Source organism: Desmodus rotundus, chromosome 1, assembly GCF_022682495.2.
Source record: "Desmodus rotundus isolate HL8 chromosome 1, HLdesRot8A.1, whole genome shotgun sequence".
NCBI classification, from domain to species: domain Eukaryota; kingdom Metazoa; phylum Chordata; class Mammalia; order Chiroptera; family Phyllostomidae; genus Desmodus; species Desmodus rotundus.
In genome coordinates, this window is record NC_071387.1 from 173,292,083 (window position 1) to 173,313,765 (window position 21,683).

The 21,683-nt window shown below is 39.2% G+C and overlaps 1 protein-coding gene and 1 pseudogene across 1 annotated transcript; both read right to left on the reverse strand.

The window, feature by feature from the left end:
- Nucleotides 1-1,859: 1,859 nt before the first annotated feature.
- SHISAL2B (shisa like 2B) lies at nucleotides 1,860-20,302 on the reverse strand. The gene is made up of 3 exons (XM_024578629.1): nucleotides 20,112-20,302; nucleotides 13,465-13,622; nucleotides 1,860-1,993 (listed from the first exon to the last, which is right to left on the reverse strand). Exons 1-3 carry the CDS (start codon nucleotides 20,300-20,302, stop codon nucleotides 1,860-1,862), a joined length of 483 nt encoding a protein of 160 aa, XP_024434397.1.
- Nucleotides 18,138-19,008, reverse strand: LOC112321168 (COMM domain-containing protein 8-like; annotated as a pseudogene).
- Nucleotides 20,303-21,683: the final 1,381 nt, after the last annotated feature.

The window sequence follows — 21,683 nt, forward strand, 5'->3', positions numbered from 1 at the left end:
TCCTGCAACTTTATGGCATTTGTTTATTGTTTCTAATAGAATTTCAGTAGAGTCTCCAGGGTTTTCTGTATACAGAATAATGTCACCTACAAGAAGTGACACTTGTACTTCTTCCTTCCTGATTTGTATGCCTTTTATTTTTTCCCTTGCCTGATTATTCTGGCCAGGACTTCCAGAACTATGTTGAATAAGAGTGGTGAGAGTGGGCATCCTTGTCTTGTTCCTGATTTTAGAGGAAAAGCTTTCAGTTTTTCACCACTAAGTACGATATTAGCTAGAGGTTTGTCATATATGGCCTTCATTATGTAGAGGTATTTTCCTTGTATAACTATTTTGTTGAGTGTTTTAATTCTAAATGAATGTCATTGCTTAGTAACTTATCACATTCTTTTTCTGCATCTATCGATAAGGTCATATGATTTTTATCCTTCATTTTTTAAAGTGATGTATCACATTGATTGAATTGCACATGTGAACCATCCTTGTTCATCCTGGAATGAACCCTACTCGATGTGATGTGTTATTTTTTTAATGTATTGTTGTCTTTGATTTGCTAGTGTTGTGTTTCGGAGTTTTGCTTCCGTATTCCTCAGAGATGTTGGTCTGTAGTTTTCTTTTTTGTGTGCTGTCCTTGCCAGGCTTTGGCATCGGGTTATGTTGGCCTCATAAAATGTGTTAGGAAGTATTACCTCTTCTTCAATTTTTTGGTGAAGAATTTGAGGAGGATAAGCATCAGGTCTTCTTGGAATGTTTGGTAGAATTCACTAGGGAAGCCATCTGGTCCTGAACTTTTATTTTGGGGAAGGTTTTTGATGGTTTATTGTTGATTTCTTTACTGTTGATTGGCCTATTTAGATTTCCCAGTTCTTCATGATTCAGTCTAGGAAGTTTATAAGTTCCTAGGAACTTATCCATTTCTTCTTGGTTATGGAATTTGGTGACATATAGTCTTTCATAGTATTCTTGTAGGTTCCTTTGTACGTTTCTGATGTCTGTGGTAACTTCTCTTTCATTTCTGATTTTATTTATAGGAGGAGTCTTTTCTCTTTCTCAGTGAGTCTAGTCAGGGGTTTGTCAATTTTATTAATCTTTACAAAGAACCAGCTCTTTGTTGTATTAATTTTTTGAATAGTCTTTTTGTTCTCTATTTCATTCAATTCTGCTCTAGTTTTTATTATTTCTGCTGACTTTGGATTGCTTTGTTCTTTGTTTTCAAGTTCTTTAAGATGTAATGTTAGGTTGTTTACTCGGGATTTTGCTTATTTCTTGAGATAGGCCTGTAATGATGTAAATTTCCCTTTTGTTACTGCTTTTGCTGCATCCCAGAAGTTTCGACATGGCGTATTATCATTCTCATTTGCCTTCTCATATATTTTGATCTCACCTTTCCTGTATTCTTTAACCCAGTCATTTTTCAGTGTGTGTTGTTTAAGCTCCATGTATTTGTGGGTTTCTTTACTTTCTTTTTGCTGCTGATTTCTGATTTCTTATAAAAATAACTGCCTCTAAGTACAAAAAAGGTGAAATTCTGGTAATGTGACATACATTTCTCATTGTACCTCATTGAGATAGGTTTGCTTGTCTGTGTTATTGATAAATTCTTTAATTTAGCCTGAAGTATTAGCATAATTTTGTGTAATATGCAAACCTTTTAATTAGCAAATAAAAGTAAACTTATGCACATGAAAATCTATCAAAACTTTAGTGTGTTTTTAATAAAAGGATTGAATGATCAAAAATGCTGCTATGTTTTGCTTTGTGAGTGGCAAATTTTTGAAAATTATTATGAGCTGTATTTGAAATGCACTCTTAATTTTTGTCTTTCCATCTCTCCAGTGAGCTTTTACAACACAAGATTTTTAATACACCGTGTTAATTTGTGTTGTATCCATTGTTTTTTCTTGAATTATATCATCAGCTTCACAGGTTGTTTCATTTATTGAATTTGATGCTGCGTTTGAATTGGGGGCTTTGATTTTCCTATTTGAGCTACCTGCAAATACACAAAATGAAATAATTACGTGAAAAGATGACATAAAATTTGAATTTTTATCATTTTTGCTTAAAAAATAAATTTTATAGCAATATTAAAAATATGATGTCCTGAAAACACTATGTGAATAAGTGAGAATTAAATCATTTCAAAAGTTGTTTTTGAGTATTTCCTCCTGGAAGTCCAATAAGGGAGATGTTCAGTAACAGAAGTAAGGTTTTGATTACTATGCTTGCTTTTCTTCATGCTTCTGTGGAGATAACTATGCATTTGATGAGGTCAGGACTTCTGAGTTGCTTAATAAAAGGGTGACTGTCCCTATTCATAAAGCAAACAAAACTATACTGAAGCCAATCATAGTAATTTGCAACACTTTTAAGGCTTTGCCATCATAGTCAGTTTAGATGTAATTTTTAAAAGGAACACCTTTATTCCATAATTTCATTCACTCGGGTGTAAATATAAGTCCAGAGTGCACAAGAGTAGAGAACTTTATGGTGGCAAAATAATGTACTTCTGACCATCCAGTTGTAATGTTTCAGTCATTTAGTTTGATTTGGAAAAGCTAATTTGTTGAAGGCACAACGTTTTCTAACCCAGCAAGTAGCCCTCTGCCCAAACAGATGTTTAAGATAAATGTAGGAGAGGAATCTGGCATGAAAATTTGATGAACTGGGGAAGTTTATCCCCAGTTAACAGTGATGACTGTTATTTGCAAAGCAGACTTTAAAAAATGTTTGGTTCAAATTTAACTACTATTTAAACACTTAAATTACAGGATATATTCTATATGAAGGCCCTTGACATTATTTTCTTCTTATAACATTTGAAAAACAGAATGTTTGCAGTTTATTTTTCATTTCTTTAGCAGTATTTGTACTCTTCAGTATCATAGCAGGTAAAGATAAAAGATTAAAGTTTCATATTATCTGGGCAGCACTTGTATCTTATGTAAGCATTTCTTTAAACGCCTACGATTAGAATATTTTACTGGGATTTTTGGAAATCTGAAAACTAATGTGTAACTCAGGCCCTTTGTGTTCCCTAAGCTTTTTACATACTTAAATTCATAACATTTTAATCAGATTTGCAAGGTGTTATTGTCTACCTTGTCACGTACAGTTTTTGTTTTTGTCCTTTTTTATGATAAATAGGAAGTTATTTTCGAACTTCATTTGGAGCTCTCTAAGTCATCTGCATTCTGACAGCTCCAGTTCCCATTCTGCGTTTGTCTGGCAACAACAGCCCTCTGAGACTTAAAGGCTCACAAGTACATGTCAATACTATAGATTTTTCTTCATTGAGGACTCGTGAAGCCCCCTTCCTCTATCCCTGACTCATTGTTTCCTTGGCTACTGACTGGATTCTTCTAACTAGCACAGGTACAGAGATCATTTCTGAGATTGGCCTCAAGGTATGGCAGTTCCCCTAACACAACCAATTTGTACACAAACAAGAAAAGATTTGTTATAAACATTGTACTGACATTTTTGAAGCAGGAGCTTTGATTAGCAAGTTAACACCCCTAATGTTCTCTTCCTGCAGCTTATAAAATCCAAAGGTGCCTTCGATGTATTTCCCTCTGGTAAGTTAGAGTAATTGGACATGTGGAAAAACAGTTGTGATGAGTGGAGCTGTAGGGATAACAGAGTCCAGCTAACTGCATCCATTTGGAAGGATTTTAAGAGAGAAAGAAGGAAAAGTCCATGTTGCTTTAATACATAGAAGCTGATTTCTTAACCAACAAAATAGGGATAAAACCAGCTGCCTCTTTTCCATCAGAAAATTTCCATATGGATTCGATTTACATTAAGAAACCTGTAATTCCATTGAGCTCCCAAGGAATTTGTTCCGCATAAAGGGTTTTTCTTATCTAATTCCTCTTCTTCTTTACCTGAGTACAGATTGCAATAAAAAAAAAAAAAAAGATCCAGTATCACTTTGCTTTCCTGCGTTGACGTTAGATGCTTTTTTCCTGCTGGTTTCCCATTTTCTTTTTTTTTTCTTTTTGATCTGATCATCATGTATAAATCTCAACCTTCCTTTAAACCTATACTTCTCAGACTGGCACTTAAATTAAAGCTTTAACCTTTACCAACATTTAAATCCAATTCATCAAATGAATAAAATTCATCATTCAAATCACATCAAACAATCTTACCTATCCTCATCATAAACTAGGCCAATTTATTTTTTTCTCATAAGAGTTAAAGTTCGCATTCATTTTCAGAACCATTCCTCGGGGATCCTTTTATCCTATAACTCTTTTATGACCTCTGCTTTTTAAAAATTAAATTTGTTGGGGTAACATTGGTCAACAACATTATGTAAGTTTCAGGTGTACAATTCTATGTTACATCTTCTATACATTGCATTGTGTGCTCACCACCCAAACTCTAGTCTTCTTTCATCACCTTATATTTGACCCACTTGACCCCCTTCATCTTTCCCCCACTCACCTTCCCCTCTGTTAATTACCATACTGTTGTCTGTGTCTGTGAGTTTATTTTGTTTGTTTCTTTCTGTTGGATATCCCACATATGAGTGAACTAATATTGTCCTTGTCCTTTTCTATCTGACTTATTTCACATAGCATGATGCTCTCAAGATCCATGCGTGTTGTCCAGGGGGGCAGTATTTCATCCTTTCTTATGGCTGAGTACTATTCCATCGTATGTATTTACCACATCTTCATATCAATCACCTATTGAAGGGCACTAGGTTGTTTTCATGTCTTGGTCACCATGAATAATGCTGCAGTGAACAGAGGAGGATACATATCTTTACAAATAGTTTTCACATTTTGGGGGTAGATATTCAGAAGAGGGATTGCTGGGTCATATGGTAACTATTCTTAATTTTTTGAGGAACCTCCATACTGTTTTCCATAGTGGTTGAGTCAGTTTACATTCCCACCAACAGTGGATGAGGGTTCCTTTTTTCCTTCTTGTCTTGTTGATAATAGCCACTCTAACCAGTGTGAGGTGTATTTTATTGGGGTTTGATTTGCATTTCCCTTATAGCTAGAAAAGTTGAGCATTTTTTAAATATATCTGTTGGCCTTCTGTATGCCTTCTTGGGAAAAGTGTCAGTTCTGGTTTTCTGCCCATTTTTTAATTGGATTGTTTGTTTTGTTGTTGAGTTGTATGAGTTCTTTATATATTTTGGATATTAGCCCTTTAATGGATGTACCATTTGCAAATACCTGCTCCCAATTGGTTCATTGCTTCTTTGTTTTATTGATAATTCCTTTTGCTGTATAGAAACGTTTTAGTGTGGTGTAGTCCAATTCATTTATTTTTGCTTTTACTTTCCTTGCCTTTAGGGACAAGTTTACAAAAACCTCTCTGAGACCAAGGTCCTTAAATTCAGTACCTATGTTTCCTTTTAGGTATTTTATTGTTTGCTCTTGCCTGCCATTTCAAAATATCAAAAAATAAATAAATAAATGCTGGGTACCTCTGCCAGTCTTCATCTCCTGGCCACCTGGCAGAATGGTAATTAAACTCTTCTGCCATTGTCTGCCTGTTCCCTGGCATCTGTGTACTGCTCTGCAGTCCCATATACAGCTGCTTCTCATTACTCATCAGCTGACTCACCTTATTACTGAGTAGAAAATCTACACACCCCACTCATTGCATAATACCTTCTGGTGGAAACAAGCAGTCTTAAGTTTGTACCCTAAAAAGGTTTTTTTTATTTACAAGAGGATGGTCCCCCTTCAAGTTTAATACAATGCCCAGACCTGGATGTGAAATAAATGGTAAAAGGAGCAAAACTATTGACTTCTTCGTTCTTCAACACTCTGCCTCCCCATCAAGGATATAGAGGTATCTCTTGTAAACAGTAGTTAAAAATTCATTGTGAAAGTTCAAATATTAGACTTGCCCTTTTGCTTTGTCCATTTGTCAATGAGTAAAAGCAGCTTTAACTGGAAATGTTTTCCTACCCTATTTTATTCCACAATTGGTCTTTTTTTCTTTACATTTTCTTCATTGTTAATTTTTTCCATCCATTGATGATTAACATAACTAGCAAAAGAATTCAGCTGATGTTTTAAGTCCTTTAAATGAATTTTGACAATAAGAGATGGGCTTCTATTTTGCTTGTTGGTTCCAACATCAGCCAGGATCGGCTAATGCTGTGCCCTGAGGAGGACTCACAAATGCTAAATGTAGCAGTAGCTCTGCTGAGCAATTTGATTTTCTACGTTTTAGGAACAAAGACAACCATAGGAAATCCCAGGCTCATTATTTTAGGTAGAAAGCTCCCTTTAGGAGACAGACACAAGTGGCCTTCTCTGCCATTGAGTTCAAATTAGTCCATCTTCTACTAAGATCTTAATGAATTCTTAAAGCCTTTCTGAAACAAAGAATGGTATTACAAAATATTTGGCAGCCTAAATAGTGAGTTTTAAGCAGAGTTTTGTTGGATGTGTTAAACCCACTAAGAGAAATAGTTCTGAAAGTTATCTGTAAATGGGGTACAAAAACCATCAAATTACCACTTGGTTTTTTAAATTTTGACAGTGTCATTCATAAGCTTATTTGGATATATGCCCTTAAAAGAGTAGCCAAGAAACTTTGAAAAAGAAGCATAATGGCAGAGAAGAGAAAGTCTTGCCTAATCAGATATTAAACTCTACAGCTACAATGATTTTAAAAGTGTATTACTAGTTTAAGAATAAACAGACTGATGAATTTGAAAGAACAGAAAATCTAAAAACAGATGCCTGTATATACAAGAATTTAGTTCATGACAAAGGTGATATTTTAAATTGGCAAAAGAAAGATGGCTTTTCCGATAAATATGTGGACAACTGGCTTATTTGCAAAATAAAGATGAAGGCAAATCTCTAACTCATACCTTAACCAAAGTGAAAATTCCAAGTTTATCGAAGATTTAAATGTTAAAAACAAATGAATAAATATATTAGAAGAAAAATAGGTGAATATTTTATGTCTTATAGTAAGGTGAGAAATTTCTAAGTATGAAACTAAAGAGAGAAATCACAAAAGGTGAAACAAACTTAAAAACTGTCACATACAAAATTAAAAAGGAAATAGCTATGAAAAACATTTGCGATATATATGAAAAATAATTTAGTTATTGTGAGGGAAGTTCTTATGAAGCAATGAAAAAAGAATATCGCCATAGAAAAGTCTGTGTAAGACACCAGCAAAAACACTCCACAAAAAATAATGACAAACTTTAAAGTGTCTATTCTTACTTCTAATTAGATAAAAGAAAACACGACATTATGTCTCCGAATGAAATTAGTAAAATATATACCTTTTGAAATAATACCCATGAAACAGCATTTTTCTGCAGGGCAGTTAGCAACTTGCATCCAGAGCCTTCAGTAGGCGCCCATCCTTTGGTTCGCAACTTCACTTAATGTTCAATTTATGTGTGTAACAGGAAAAAATGGAAGCCAGGTCAAAGTCAATAATTGAATAAGATACGGTATGCCCAGACTTTGGTTTCTAAAGATGATTCACAACTGAAATGAAGCAGGCTTCTTGGAGAAATGGCAGGTTCCAGGGCTGGAACAGGGACAGCACAGCCCTGGAACATCTTGTGACAGAAAGCAAAAAAATGCTTAAAAATAATGGACACATTTCAAAAGGACACCTGACCTAGTTTAAAGTGGCTCCCACAGGTCAATTCTGAAACAATTCAAGGATCAAAATAAATAATCATAGTAATAGAATCTTTTAGGATAAAGAATCTGAGTCCATATTGATCTTAATAAGTAAACAGGTAAATAGGGAAGAAGGGAAGCTCTTCCTGCAGCTGAATAACGACTAATACATGTAGAAGGAATGATCTACATTCCTAAATGTAGAAGGAATGATTTTCTAGGTTAGAAAATCACCATTTTACACCTATCACAACAATAGTCCTGAAATTATTTTGAAATTCTGATGGCAAAATTCAAATAAGCATTAACGAGTGGGTTATCAGTTTCAGGAGGAACAGGATATTTTCAAAGTACCTCCCCACCAACAAAGGGACAAACAGTGACTTTACAATGGATTAATCCAGCAAATACAGCCTTACCCAGAGAATCCAAGTTAACATTACCAATCATGGAACACACCAATATTATGTGCTTCCTGTTATGACGCCCTTAGAATATGACTTTTGTGGTGTTCTTGTTAAGATATATAATCTCTCTCCAATCATGAGAAAACATCAGGCAAATTTAAATTGAGGGACACATACAAAATAACCGGCTTTTGCCTTTCAAAAATGTCAAGATCATGAAAGACAAAGAAAGACTGAAGATTAAAGAAAACTAAAGCAATATAATAGCTAATTGCAAGGTGAAATTCTGGACTAGCTCTGAAATAAAAAATAGCCATTAAGGATATTGGCAGATTTTGAATATAAGAGCAGATTTGATAATACTCCTGTATCAATGTTACACATCCTCACTTTGATAAATATACCATAATTATGTAAGAAGAATATCCTTGTTCTTAGGAAATGCATACTGAAATATTTATAGTTAAAAATATATCTTCAAATTATTTTCAAGTAGGTCAAAAAATATATATCAAGAGAAAGTTAATGATGAAAATGATGCAAAATATTAACAATTAGTAAATCTGAGCAGAGGGATACAACCTTCTCTATAGTTTTTTCTGGAATTGTGAAATTATATCAAAATAAGAGAATAACAACTCACAGCACTCCATCAGGGTAAGAAAATGGAACCATTAACAATGATGGCAAAGGTATCTCTTTACTGGCAAACACAGATATCTATATTGCTCAGTGAAAAAAAGGCATGTTATTATAAGACTCATTCCCCACATTTTGTTGCGTGCATGTGTATATAGATGCATAGAAAAAAAATCCACGGGTATTCCCCATTTGTTAATATCTATTAGTTTTGTATGGTGGGATCATGAATGATGTTATTTGTTTGTTTGTTTCTCTGTATTTTCTAATTTTCCCCCAACGGAAGTGAATTGAAAGTTTTTGTTTTTGTTCTCATTTTTAACTTGTGAGTGAAGGTGTCCTCGAAGAAGTAGAAAAATATCAGACCTTTCTGAGCCAGTCCGAGTCCTATGGTGCTCACAGGCAGAATAAATGATTCTGTGATTTTCAGTTTGCTTCCTTTCTCAGTATTGCAGATATAATTTATGTTTTTGTCCTAGACAGCCATGTAGTACTACTGATGTGCTTGCCCTTTGTCATCTATATCACCTGCCTGTACAAAAGAACTCACCAAATACAGGCTTGGAGTTGTCTTTATTCCCATATAACTATCATTTGTGTGTGCCAGGCAGCTCAGCTATTATCTGCCTTCTAATTTTCATCAAAAACTCTGCTTCTAACACCTCTCCTGTATCCTTCACCCCACTCCACAACTGCAGGGCGTCAATGGATATTTAAAGTCACACGAATATGCTTTGTTGTTCTGGAGCATCAATTTTGCTCATATATGGAAAGAAGATATCGTTAAAGCAAAGGAAGCCATTACATTGTGCAGTCGAATTGAAAATTCCCACAAATTTAAAAAATAAAATGGGCAACTTGAAATAATTGAAAGCTCCTAAGGCTTAAGGCAGGCCTTTCCATTCTAGCCCTTAAAATTCCGAAGGCGCCAAGTGCTTTTTCAATCTCCCTTAAAGGGTTCCCCGATGGAAGAATTTGAGAAGCAGGAATCTAAGACTCTCACCCCTTTCACTGCTCCCCTGTTAGCCATTAATTCTGCTACATCTTTTGAAATGAGCCCTCACCCTCTAGAGCGTCTACTCAGAAAGATGCCCTTCACATAGCCACCTTCTGCCCAGAACTTTACGTCTCAATACAACTTACAGACCGTGATATTCTTTTAAGCGTTGGCATTTGAAACATGCATCACTCAAAACATCAAAGTTAAAAAGGAAGAAAATGGTTGGGATACACAACTTAAAGGCCAGTCAGTTGCTTAGCAAGAGGACCTCTGTGCAAAGTGAGCCCTGGGAGGGCAGTAGGGGGCTCGATTGAACCTGCTGTCACGGCCGGAGAGTGGCTTCCTTCGGGATCAACTTGGAATGTGTAAAGCTTTAAGCTGTACACACTATAAAGAATGAAGCCCAGTAGAATAAAGATGCAGGAAGGGCACATCTTGGCAAATTTGTTTAAGATTCGACTATTTTGAACTTACTGTCATTTATAGAGATTAAAAAAAAACCAAACCCTCCTGTGCCCTAAGTCAGTTTTAGGTGTGCACAAAAACACGTTTCCCTTGAGGACTTTCAAATTACCTGTAATGAAAAGAGTCGATGTCGGGAACTGCCCTGCCTGGTTTCAGAGGCTGTAACCCCTCATGGTTAAGGCTGAGTCAGAGTTGGGACCATAAGCCACTAAGGAGACAAAGCTTGTCTCCCTGGCAGAAGTGCCACTTCTGCCCACTTCACCCTGCTTGGCCCTGAGCTTGGCCAGTTAGCCAATGACGGGTAAGAATCCTCAAGGGAGGATCAACCTAAGACAGGCTCTGGTCACGGAAGAGGCCCGCAGGGAAGGACTCGGGGGGCTGTGGAAAAAGAGGGTGATGGACCCTCGTCCCTCGGCTTTGAAATAGCCTGAGTCCTCATTCTGTCTGCAAGAAGTCTCCTAATCTCTTGGCTGCCTTACTTCCCTTGCCTGATTTAAGCCTGAAGCAATAACAGAGGGCGGTGCAGTCCTGTGCTGGGAGGGGCGGATTCCCTGGGGAATCAGGCCTAAGAAAAATACATACATTCCTGTGAAACCTACTTAATTTGTACCCTCAGTTTAAAATATAAGGGTCCAGACCTGAGATGAGTCTGGCGCCTAAAGTTTTATGGCCCTCTAACTAATTGGCTGTAACTCAGAATAAGCCCTCAGAGTTCTCTGTAAATCATGTATTGTTTAACCCTTACTGCCTGACAATGATTGATGAGCTTTATCTGTATTCCTATGCGAATGAACCTAATAAAAGCCCCCGGAGAGAGAGGCTCGGGGCCCTTCTCCCTTGAGAGAAACAGCCACCTTTCCTCCCCAAGCAGATCATGTCTTGGTAGTCTTTTTCTTCATCCGAGGCGGACCCAGGGGGCTGCGTTAAAGCCCCCCAACAAGTCTCAATTGTAAAAATTAATTTATAGTAAAGGGAGTTTGCCTCTTAAGAACAGAAAGTTTTCAAAGAAAAGAGTGCTAACTGGTGAGACCAAATTTCCTTTGATAAATGGTTGCTTGTTTGATTGTTGCACAAACATTTGACCATGTTCCTAACCATAAGGCATTTCTTAAATAAAGACTTGTTTTCTCAATAGCTGGAACCCTGGCATCTATTTCTAGATGGGAGGACATTGGAGTGAAATGAAGCATGGTTTTTTAACAACAGGTACACCAATGGCCTTTATTTATTGCTTCAAATGGGTCAGTTTCAAATAGAAACCATTTTCTCTTTCTATTCCAGTGACATTTGGATTATTTATTTTGTTTTGGGCTCTCCACTATATCTGATTTGGTAAAACCAACCCAAAGGGCCAAAATCACCTCATTTGAAAGCAGCAAGAAGGTAGTGGTCATTTAGAATCCTCCCTTGCCAATAGCAAGCCCTCAAGAAAGGTTGTTGGATTCGTTTGCTGACAGTGGAGGTGCAGGGCCACGCCATTCAATTCACTCAGCAAACGTTTGTCAGCTGTTCTGAGGCACTAGGAATACAGTAGTGAGAAAACAAGACAAAAAGTACTGCTTTCCTAGAACTTACTTTCTAGCTGGAGCACAGAAAAGTTAAACAATAGATAACTAAAATATATTGTGTAATAGTGGTAAATGCTTAGGAGAAAAGTAAAGCAGGAATTGTGGAAGGGCAGTTACAATGTAGATGGAGTGACCAGGGAAGAACTTCCGGTCATTTCTTTTACAGAAAATGAAAGTGCAGGCCATGCAGCTATCTAAAGGCAAAGCATTCTAGACAATGGTGGCAACAGGTACAAAAACCCTGAGACAGAAGTTTCAAGGCACAGCAAAGAGGCCAGTGTGGCTGTGCGTAAGGGGATGGGAGAAATCCAGGTGAAGAGAGCAGACAAGAAAAGCCCTGGAGGTCACAGTGAAGATGCCACATCTATGGAGAGAGGTGGGAGGTGATGACAGTTTTGAGCAGGAGTGACAGGGCATGACTTTGGTTTTAACAGGCTCACTCTGGCTGTTCTTTGCAGAGCAGACAGCAGGGGAGCAAGGGCAGTCGAGGAAGAGGAACTATTTGTTTTAAAAGGCAGAACCTGGAGTTTGCAGCTTTAACAAGCTCCCTAGGTGATTCTTACGCACGGTAAAATTTAAGAACTGCTCCCTTAAATTATCTAAGCGATTGAGACAAAAGTCGATTTTATGGATGTGATTATTTCATAATCACTAGTCCTCTGCCTCATTTTGCCTGTGGAGAAAGGATCTAACCCGTAACGACCTGTCAATTCTGCCATGCAATCTCCAAATTTCGGAAAGTGCTTCTGAAAGAGACCTCTGAGAGATCTTGGCCTCTAGCTCTGTGACTCAGGATAGCCTCCAAGAGAGCTCCCTGCAGAGAAGGAAGCGAGAGCTAATGCAATCCTGCAGTAGCAGTGTGCGCGCATCCGAAAGGTCACAGAGCGTGTGCTCCATAAATATAAGTTTCAGGATTCAGCTAGAGCATAGGAGCGGAGAATTTTCTAGATTCTTTTAAACAACTTTAAAATTTTTCTTTTTAAATGGAAGTTAGCATTTGTGTCTTATTCTAAATATATATATATTGTAAATGTTTATTAAAATAAATTCTAAATATATCAAAATAAAATTCATTATTCCTATTTTTTAAATACACTCATAGAAATTTGTACTCACAAAATATTAACAGTTCTTTCTGAGTTTCTTAGTGATAACAATTAGCATTTGTATAGCATCTCTATATTCACGCTGCACCCACCAGTATATGTTAACTAGTTCATAATCTATTCCAGAACAGAGACTCTTCTACCTATTCTACTGTGTCCTTTACATGCCTCTGAATCACTGTATAGGGCTCCTGGGAATTCTGTACACCATAGGCGCACAGGTAAGTGCTTAACTAACCATTGACTGACCAGTCTGGAGTAGCACAACACTGAGAATTCATTATCAGGTGTTTTGTTTCTCTATTTATTTGACTTCTGTGGCCCCATCAACAACAAAATTTAAAAGTTCCAAGAAGATAAAACCTTTATAACTGAAAGTCATAAATATATTAAAGTGGATTTATTGGCTCAATGTATTATTTTTCACAAGAACATCTGCATCCTGCTGCTATTTTTCCTCGGGCACAATCTCTCTAAAGTATTTCATCATTAAGACCTAATTTAATGTGAATTTTTACAAAGACACATAATGAATTGAATTTTTAAAAGGCATTCATTAACATTATGATCTGTTACCCAGGTACAGGTTATTCTTTCGAACACAGTACAGCTAATTGGCTACAAATAATGGATACAGATTACCTTCTTGAGTAGATGAAGCCTCTAGGTGTTGAAGTTTCAGGCCAGTGTCTAATCTTTGAGGCTTTGTATACAGGAATAAATAACAAAGGACACAGACGCTGATGACAAAGGCAAGTAAAACGAGGGCAGCAATTCCCAATCCAGTCAGGGCCCCAATGCTGAGGAAACAGAAAACATTCTGGTTTGCATAGGAACTAAAGAGGAGGTTGACATATTGCTACTTCTCCCTTCAGTTATTCATGATCCTTGTAGTTTAGTATGAACAGTATATGACTGATATCTACCGCTCACATTTTTCTACTGTCAAAGTCTTATTATATTTTTTCTATACACGTACGAAGGGTGCACCCCCAAAACCCAGAATTATCTTCTGGAGGGCTGGCCCTTTGTAGTACAGGCTTCCCCCACTAGATGAGTGTTCTAGGAACACATCTGTATCAGTGTGCCAGCTGGCATTGTTATGGGAGGCTGCGTTCAACTTCAGAGAATTTTTTTAAAGTCTCCTCCAACGTGTCTGCTCATTTCACGATGGGTCATGTACGAGCACACCTGCCCACACTGTGCTGAGTGTTCAGCAGCTTTTAACCGCATAACCAAAAACAGCATGGCCCCTGTGCCCCACCCTCCCTATTCACCCAATCTTGCCCCAAGTGAATTTTTTTTTGTCTCCCTGAATGAAAATAGTCCTCAAAGGGAAACGTTTTGCTGACATGGAAGAGGTGAAACAAAAAACAGCAGAAGCAGTAAAAGGCATCAAAATCGATGAGTTCAAAAACTGTTTTGAGCAGTAGAGAAAACGTCTTCATAGGTGTACTGCATCAAATGGAGAGGACTTTGAAGGGGACTGAAGTTTAAACATGTAAGAATAAATACACAATTTTAATAAGTAAATTCCACTTTGGGGGGGTCCCCTTGTATATGTTAATATTAGCATAGAATATCATGTGAATTCATATGGTAGGTAAAATGTTACAGGACACTCTAGAGATCGTTCAAAAACATTTCAGTCAAGCCTCTGTTAGTAATATATTCTAGGAGCAAAGATTGGGAAGCTGAATATAACAATATTTACCTCTGCAAAAGTAGTGAAACAAATGTTTACCAGAAATGCAGAACTTTTTTTTTTGAGACATGTATGGGAAATATCATTGACTAATATGCAAAACCATAGCTAACAAAAGATAAAAAGAAGACTTAATTAAAGGAGAGATGTAGTTACAAAATTTATATAAATTTCATGTTCAATCTGAGTTTTTCCTTTCTAAAAGAGCATACCACCAATGGCTTCTAGCATTGAAGAAGAAACCCTGTACTTTCCTCTAAAAGTAAAGTGTGTATCTGAGATATTATTTGCTCTGCACCAAATTTGTAATAATCTTTCTGATATAGTTGTCTTTAAGGCTAATCATTTGAGAACTAACATAGTTTACATGGAGCTTGAAAAAAATTATTTTGAAGGACTAATGCAAATATATGTGCTTTCATGAACCATATGTATGTGCGGATGTGTAAATATCTGTAATTAGATTTTAAGATGCTGAAGGGCAGATGCTTCTGTTGACTTTCCCACTGTGTTGTGCACACTTAGGAAAAGTGTTCATAGAGTACTTAGCTTGTAGTAAAATTTCCATAGATGGACGTAAATAATAATCTACTGGTGATTGGTCCTCTTGTAATTGAAAAGTCATCATCATTGAGAAGTAATGATCTTTTCCCTTCGTTATCTTCCTGGCTTGCCTGGAGGCTTCTGCTCTTTCCCAGACGTTAGGGCCTCGACAAGTTTGGCGTGTACCAAGAGGGAGGGAAGGGAGAGTTTGAGCAGGTGTGGCACTGCCTCGGGAGTCAGGGGAACAGAATTAAAAGTAAGGGGCTGAGCTCATCCAACCTATCCTTGTTTTTAGGAGGTAAAGCACTTCTGCAATTTAGAGGTTGCCTCTTGAGCCACAAGTATGGAGTCAGGCTTCCAGAGAGTCTTGTGCTTGGTTTATTCATGTCAGCTCTGTTCCCTACCCCTGCACACAGTGAAGACTGGGTGATTCTGTGGCTAGAGTCAGTATATAGGTATATATTTAAATTGGAGTGTGCCCTCACTTGGTGTACCCCAAGGGGCAGCCTCCGGCTTTGGCAACTCCTCTTTCTTGCTTTTTGCATAAAGCTGACTTTTGTAGTCTGTATAGATCAGGGAGGGTTAGGCCTCCCCACGGACACATGGCAACATAATCCACTTCATTAATATTGTCCGCTGCACAAGGCAGCTAGGAGGCCAGACATCTGGAAAGATTCCTGAAATGAGAACCCAGTTATTTTTTTTTTTAATTTTCAAAGTAAAAACACAAGTTTGTCAATTTAAAGGTAAAATTGTCAGCTTAGTTAAATGCAGCATACATATCGCAGGCTTTTAATGCGCACATTTAAAAAACCAGTCCACTTGATTTGAAGGGAAAACAGAACCAGAGCATACCATTGTTGCTTTCTGTTTTAAAAGGAGGTCCTTCCCAACCTTGACGAACTGTTTCAGTGTGGGAGTTCCGCTTCACGGAAACACTGCTTTGTGCATGCGAACCTCTAGGTAAAGATGGGGCTCTAGGAATCTCCTAAAGTACTCATTTCAACAAACACTTAACTCAAGCATCACCCTGTGCAATAGACATGATTTTCCTAGGTCCTGGAGAAGGCTACCAAAGGAAAACCGCAGAGGTTGGGGACCTCTAAGAGGAGAAAAGATGGGAGTGGCCAGACACGGAAAAGGAAGAAGCACTCTTTCGTTGCGGCACTGTGTGGCCGTCCCTGAGAGACGATCTGAGGCTGTCATTCTGTTAACAGAGCGATTGCTTCTCCTACTCAGCAACTTTACTTACTGCCATTCTCCAGCAGCTGCAGCGGCTGACTACAAATATCAGTGACTTCTGGACCATTTTTTGCAGTTGGACTATTTTAAATTAGGGGTAGAGAGAAAAGAATATGAGAGAAATAAAGCTCTAAATTTTTACTTCTAAAGCTAAATTTTTTACCTCCCCAGGGTGTCCTCAGAGCTTAGTAACTAACAAGATCTCCAGTTTAACATGGCCAGCTGATGCCCATGCCGTCCGTTGTACAGATTTTTGGATTTCCCAGGAACTGAAGAGCACTGTCCGTTTTGTCAGTGCTGAACCAAGACCCCAGCACGCTGTTCATTCTTTTGTGCCCTCATAAATCTTAGGAGGAGTTTTAGCCTCTGCTGCTTGTCACTTTGCAGTGAGTCAGGAATATGAGAATCCCAGGCACTTGGGGGATTTAATTCAAACAATTGAGTTTGACTTAAGAGTTGCCAGTCTCTGTTGGAGGCGCTGCTACCATTATTAACACCTCCGAAGACTCCGAGCTCGGTTCCTATATTATTTGCCAGAGAGCCAAGTAATCTGCCAGTGCCATATAGATTGCTTCTCCAAATAATAAGAATAAGCTGTCATTATTTTTTGAGATTTTTTCCCCACGCTGACACAATACATCTTTGTTAGTTGAACTCATTGGTAAAGAAAGGGGCACTCCTTTTGAGATTTTTTTTGAAGCTTGCAATACATAAAACATTTATTTTTCCTGCTTCAGGGAATAATATTTAAAGTCATTGGCTGTAGATTTGGCATGTGTGCCAAATTCTGGACCATCCTAGGAGACTCAGAGGAACAATGGAGGGTGGGGCGCAAGTAGGTTTACAGTTGTTTGTATGGAAAATAATACAATAATTAATAAATAATAATACCAGAAAAAACTCGGTGTTTTTACTCACAACCATAAACGTACTTTTTAAAATAAAATAAAATTTATTTTTACTCGTTCAGAATGTTTATCTTTAAACTTAGCTGAAATTAAAAATGATCTGTATGCCAATAAAGCTAACATCCAAAACTGTTAAATTCAATGGTAAGAGTTTATAACCACATGGGTATATATAGGGTCTTAGCTGATATCTGATGTTAGTACATACTCTGTGCAATGACATATATTCTTTCATCAGCACGCACTCTCCCAGTCAGACCTAGAAATACAAAAGTAGCCGTGCTATTGCATTTTTTCCTATGCTCCAGTACAAGATTTTCGTCTCTGGAATTCATAAACTCAAGATTATTCACACAGACTTAGCTTTTTTTCTCGTTCATGTCTGAAGAGCTTCTTTCTCTAAGAAATTTTACATTTTAATATTCCCTTTGAAATACGAGGAAGGAATGGAATTTCCTGAGTTGTATATGCAGCTTACACATTCTTTAAGTTATTTTTTAAAATCACAAATTAGTCATATATAACCATTATACACATCGTTGCTGTTTGCATACTTTTTAAAGTAAGATTCTAGTTTATTTGTGCTTTGTATGTTTATATTACTTTAGAGCCTATTTTTAGTTTTCAGTAAAATGCTATCTATAAAGATTTCTCAAATATTTAATAAATGAAACAGATTATGAAAATCTAAACTGCTATTATAGCTATTTATCTTTAATTTTTTATGTGTTTCCTGTCAACCGTGTAGTTTCCTGTTCTTTATAGAAGTGGATTAATTTTTATCTTTATAATCTCAACACTGCTGCCTTCTCAGCTTGGCATAATAGTGTATCTTAGCTTTTCTGAACACAAATATTCACTCTGTCATATCAGATGTAGCAGTGGAATCTGATAATCTTGGCATTCTTCATTTGCAGTTATTTCAATTGCAAGATGACCTTATTAGCACCTTCCAAGGAGTTTTCTGTATTCTACATCTCTTTTTTACTCATTTCAAGAAAATAGGGTTTGACTTCATCATTTTCCTTTGCATCTAGATGAAGGTTTAAAAGTAACATTTGTAATGCAGCAATCTTGTCTCTGGAAAGTGCAAGCTGTAACTGTCTATTGAAACCCTTAGCTGTACAGAGGAAATATCAACTGTTTCTTCCAACAGAGCCTGCTTCAATTCATTGTGCCGACTTTTCAAGCACTTCATGGTCGCTTCTTGATTAAATGACTTCAGCTGACTCAGTTGCTAAGCTATCACTTCATCGGGTGATCTTTTACTGACTACAGCTTTTCTTTCTATGGTAGACTGAGATTACTTATTAAAACTATTGAAATACGTACATGAACTCTGCCTAACTTGTGGTAAAGATATACTTGCAGTTCTACTTCTGTTTTGTAAAGGAAGTTAGTAAATGTACAGCAGTAATGGGACACACTTTTTACAAAAGCTCCAAATGCTTAGCACAGGACCCAGTGACACGAAGTTGGATACTGTGAATACCAGGTAACCAATAGGCACTGGAACACAGAATGGAAACAAAATATTTCAGTACATGTCTGTGAGAGGATATACAGGCCAACACCATGCCCTGGGCTCTCACCAACCATAGCTTTGAAAAACTGGGTAATATCTTCTAGAACATGCGTCCATTCTGTGAAATCCCAAACACTCAGATAATCCTGGTAAAGAGGATAAATTCCACCACAAATGCCATCAATTATTTTGTGAAGAAGCTGCCCCAGCTCCAGTGGAAGCTTCTGCAGCCTCCAAAAGGGCATCCCCTCTTCTAGCTCCATTCCTGAGCTGTAAACCTACTTTTGCCCCACCCTGTATTCTTCTTCTTAGTAGCTCTCTCTCTCTCCCCATCCCTCCCTCACTCATTTGAAAGAAACAATTTAAGACAGAAGGTAGGTGTAAATTCTTTCCTGTAATCCTGACACCCCATTCATTCTCTAGGCAAAAGGAAAAAATCAAGTTTGCAAACCTTTGGAGTGCAAGGGGAGGGAAAGCACTTCATAATGAAAAATATCTGCATAAATACTAGTTGGAGTAAGTAAAATTCCCATCACAGGAAAAAGAAGCAAGAAAGACCCCACCAGAGAAAGTCTCTTCACTTTTAGCAATGGCCACCCTGTTTAGAAAGAGGGTGTCCTGGAAAGGTTCTACAGAGTGTAATCCTAACGCCTCAGACTGTACCTGTCTGTGTCTCTTTGTGTCTCCATTTCGGTTTGGGGTCCGTGTAAGATCATTTGGAAAGGGCATTACAAAGCCCACTTGCTGGCTGGCTGGCTGGCTTGCGCGCGCACACGTGCACACACACGCAACCCACGAACTTTCTGATATTTTAAAGAATAGTCAATTCCTTTCCACCTCCAAAGAGGCTTAAAATACTCAGATCCTTGGCTAAAGCCTTAAAATGGGTCTCATAGGAACCCCCTTCTATTCTAACGCACCAAATGCCTAATCAAATAAAAAAGAAAATTAAAACCTCCTTAAGTTATCTGCGTATTTTGTCTCTGCCAGCTGAGTCACCTGCCTGGGACTGGTCCCTAGAGAGAGTGAAGAACAATCCGCTGAGCATGGGCTGGCCGGGAACGGAGCCTGGCCAGCAGCGGCGGCTGAGTGCGTGCGCCCTAGGCGCAGAGCCCGCGCTCCTCCCGCGCGCCTCGCCCGGGGTCCCGGGAGAATTCGCACTCACAGTGGCCACCGCCCGACCCTGCCCGAGGAGTCCCGGCTCCCTGGGCATCTCCTAGCGGGCGCCCGCCCTCGATAGTTCGTGTCCTTCGGGAGAGACCTGACCTGAGCGGGCCGTGGGGACGCGGGCGACTTTCCCCCTCCAGCTGGAGCACCTCCCGCCGCCTCCCAGGACCCCGGCCCGCCAGCCACCTGCCCTGCCCACCTGAGGCTCCACATGTAGCTGTGCTTGTAGGGAAAGTAGCTGCCCGGCTCGCTGCAGCAGTACTTGAGGTCTGCGAAGCCGCAGCAGTAGAGGAGGGCGGCCGCCTCGCCGCGCCGGGGACACTGGAAGGGCTCCACGAAGCTATGGTTGAGGCTGTAGTAGCCCGAGCACACTCGGCTCGCCTCGCCCATCACAGCCGGCTGCGGGGCGGGCCACGCGAGGCCCGGGGTCTGCCCTCGGACTGCACGCGCCCTCCGGACCGGCGCGCACCGACCCCTCCCCGAGGTCTCCCCTCTTGCGATCCGGGGTCTGGCTGCTGGGAGTCCGGCCTGCGCGTCTCCTCTGCTCGCTCTCCTCCCCCGTCCGCCTGGTGTCTGGCCGCCTTACTCGCACTTCTCCCTCTCACTCCTGAGTGGCTGGTCCTTTCTTGGCGGGTCATCAGCCCTGTGCCTCTTGTCCCGCTCTCTTGGTCTGCTTTATTTGTGCTGTCCTGACATCCCTCCACTTTCCCTCACTTCATCAGCAGCCTGTTCCCACTCCATGCCAGAAAGGCTTCACCTGAGGAAAAAGTGAAGGAAGGTGTAGGACACGTCTGCCATGTGGGCAAAGGAGCCCAAGTCGCAATTCTGTTTTGCTTAAGGACAGGGCAGGTGGGGTCCAGGCAAATAGAGCAGGGCAGGGGGAGCCCTCACCCACCGCGGGCCGTTGCCCCAAGGAGTGCGCCAGTGGGCAGAACAAAAGGCGCGGAACTACCTGCCAGCGAGGGGGTGTTGAGAAGTACACGTGAAACGTTAAAGTCTGCCGATTTAAAAACCAGGAAAGAAATTACATTTTCTCTGAAAACGAGCCACCCATTCTGTATTCAATTCAACAGCCTGGGAAGAGAAGGAAAGGTAGGAGATTCAGTTAAGAACGGGAGCGGACCTTCTGCAGAGGCAGGTGGGGATGGAAATAGGGGGAAAGAGAACGTGGTTAGTTTCAAAGCGCTGCAGAAACTTCTTTTGTCCGCTTTTTGTTTGGTATTCTCTTTTTCATAATTCTTTTGCTCACAAAGTTTTTTTTTTTTCTTAATAACAGTAGCCATGGAGACTCGTTGTAATAAGTCAAACAATACTTTGGTGTGTGAATAAGAAACTAATAATGGCTTTATAATGGGAGGGGAGGCCACACTATAACCTTCAGAGAATTTCTGGGGTAGATTTAGCGTTGTTTCTTCCTCTTCATTTTCTGCTTCCTTCCCTTGGCCAGTAGGTTGATTGGATGACAGGATCATGAGTTTTACTTTGGGTACTGGGTATTTTTGTGTTCCTAGAAATAATCTCAAAATTTGTTCTGAGAGGCAGTTAAGGTACTTGGAAACAGTTGGATTCTTTCGGGTTTTCGTGTAAGCTCTGTGAGGCAGGACCAGAGCAGACTCGAGGACACTTAGGTGATAGATACCCTTCTGAGTGTTCCACTGGACACCTTGTGCACAACAAGACTCGCCATTCTGACTGGAGGAAACGAACTAGTGGAGGCCCTGTGAGAGCTCCAAGGAGTGTTCCCTCTGCTCCTTTTAGGTGGCTCTTTTCC

Bases quoted from the DNA above. Each gene is read 5' to 3' on its own strand.
- SHISAL2B (XM_024578629.1), bottom strand. From the start codon at position 20,302: ATGGGCGAGGCGAGCCGAGTGTGCTCGGGCTACTACAGCCTCAACCAT. The intron at 13,623-20,111 runs GTGGGCAGGGCA...CTGTTTCCTCAG, and splicing joins AGCTACATGTGGAGCCTCAG to CATTGGGGCCCTGACTGGAT. The intron at 1,994-13,464 runs GTAATCTGTATC...GTGTATTTGCAG, and splicing joins GGCTTCATCTACTCAAGAAG to GTAGCTCAAATAGGAAAATC.